The sequence below is a fragment of the Pteropus vampyrus genome, unplaced genomic scaffold (assembly GCF_000151845.1).
Source record: "Pteropus vampyrus isolate Shadow unplaced genomic scaffold, Pvam_2.0 Scaffold296, whole genome shotgun sequence".
Taxonomy (NCBI): domain Eukaryota; kingdom Metazoa; phylum Chordata; class Mammalia; order Chiroptera; family Pteropodidae; genus Pteropus; species Pteropus vampyrus.
Genome location: NW_011889077.1, coordinates 199,786 through 201,690, shown reverse-complemented (window position 1 = coordinate 201,690; position 1,905 = coordinate 199,786). Strand labels below are relative to the sequence as shown.

At 64.5% G+C, this 1,905-nt stretch overlaps 1 protein-coding gene across 1 annotated transcript in view; it reads right to left on the bottom strand.

Annotated features, from left to right (window-relative positions):
- The window catches only part of ITGB2 (integrin subunit beta 2), a gene marked incomplete at its 5' end in the record, with an annotated part of 28,106 nt that overhangs the window by 12,589 nt on the left and 13,612 nt on the right, over positions 1–1,905 (bottom strand). The window contains 3 exons of the mRNA XM_023521129.1: positions 489–629; positions 1,403–1,548; positions 1,791–1,851. Coding sequence (XP_023376897.1) covers positions 489–629; positions 1,403–1,548; positions 1,791–1,851 — 348 coding nt within the window. The remainder of the gene's footprint in view (positions 1–488; positions 630–1,402; positions 1,549–1,790; positions 1,852–1,905) is intronic.

Here is a 1,905-nt window from a genome sequence, read left to right as displayed (position 1 = left end):
GGACTCCCAGACCACGGCGGAGCCCGGCCCAGTGGGTCTCCTGCCGCCTCCAGCAGCAGACGGCACTGGAGAGCAGAGTCTCCAGCCCAGGCTGACCGTCAGCTGGACACTCTGCGGCCCAGAGCCAGGGGCGGCCTCACCGAGTGTCTGGCTGCGGGGTCCACCCTTTGTCAGAGGGAGTGGCTGTCTCCCCAGGGAATGTGGCTGTCTCCCCTCAGCCTGCGTGGCCGCCCAAGGATCCTTCTGGAACACAGGCCAGGGCTCTACGCCAACCCCGTTGCAGTCCAGAGGGCACGGGGCCAGGAGGAGCAGGAGGCCTGGACCCAAGGTGCTTTCCTTGTGACTGCCATGTCCCCACCAAGGCCCCCTAGATCCTGACACGGCAGGAGAGAGAGGAGGCCGCGCTGGGTGGGTCCTGCCATGGGCCAGAACCAGCCACACCTGAGGGTGGCATTGCTCCCACTGGGAGCTGCCAAACGCCAGCTCACAGCCGAGCTGCTTTCCGCAGGGCGGTCGGGAGAGTAACCAGGCAGGCGGGGCGGGGGTGGGGACGGCATGGGGGCCGCCTCCTGAGCCTCTGCGGCACCACGTTCACCTTCACCTTCGGAACCCCGCGAACTCTCTACATGCTGGAGAAATAACATGAACAGGAACAGAGAGCGAGACAAGCCTCCGATACGTCGACTGAATCGACGTGTGTTCCTGGGTTACAGCATCGCCCAGGGGAAAAACGGCTATCGAAACATTTCTGGATGAACTGGCATAATTTGCACCTTTTAAATATTAAAGGACAAAGTGGCATGATGTCTGCAATATAGTTTCAGATTTGAGAAAAATGAATAATGTGTGAGTGCGCACCTGTGTGTTTCCATTTAGATCTGCAGGGTCACAGCCTCGGGGCACCCTGGAAACGGGGCGTGGGCGGGAGGTGGGGGACTCTCGGGGAAAGGACAGGGTCAGGGTCTTGGAGGACCTTTAGGGAGGAGGGCATGATCAGGGTCAGGGGGCTCCAGGGGAGTGTGCCTCTCCGGGAGGAGGGTGGCCTTGGACAGGGGCTGTGATGCGGGGACAAGGGGCTGGCTCGCCCCTTACTGTGCTGGCCCTTGCCTTCCCCCCCAGGGGCCTCACCCCTGAAACATGCTACAGGGAGCGAGGCCCCCATAGGGCGCTGCTGCGCTTCCCGTCCATACTCTGGCCGCTGGACCGCCGCCTGCCTCCCTCCGTGCTGGGGGCCGTAGGGGACACATCATGCAGCTGGCCTCCCGCCTCCTACTCCTGGGGGGCCCAGGGCCCAGTGCTGGCCCGGCCTAGCACGCCTCACTCGGGTCAGCCTCCAGGCTGCCCTGGGGCCAGCCACGTCTGTCTGTCAGACGCCCCTGTGTCCTGTCAGCTTCTGCCCCACGAGTAAAGGGCCAGGTGATGGTCCTGGGTGCCCGCCGGGCAGGAGGAGGGCTCTTACCAGCTTCTGACACCAGGCGCAGCCGGGCCCCGACTGGATGCATTCCTGGCAGGTGCCGCCTTTGTACTTGGGGCACTCCTGGGAGAGGACTGTGGGCGAGACGAGACAGGCCCCATGAGCGGAGAGCCAGCGGCCATAGGAGGCTGCGGTGGTGCATGGTGGCGGATGGGTGACCAGGCCACACGTGGAGGTGGGCGGAAAGGGGCGGACAGCGGGAGGACCCGGATGGCGGGATAAACCAGAGGCGTGTCTGCCAGGCTCTGGGAAGGGGGCCTCCAGCCAGTGCTAGGGTGGGCATCCTTCCTGACCCGGAATGTTCTGCAGAACTCACCAGACCCGAGGGAGAGCAGACCCGCCAGGGCGAGCAGCAGGGAGCATTGACACAGCATGTCCTGTGGAGGGAAGGGTCTTGGTGACAGCGCCCGGGACCCCAAGCGCTGGGTGAC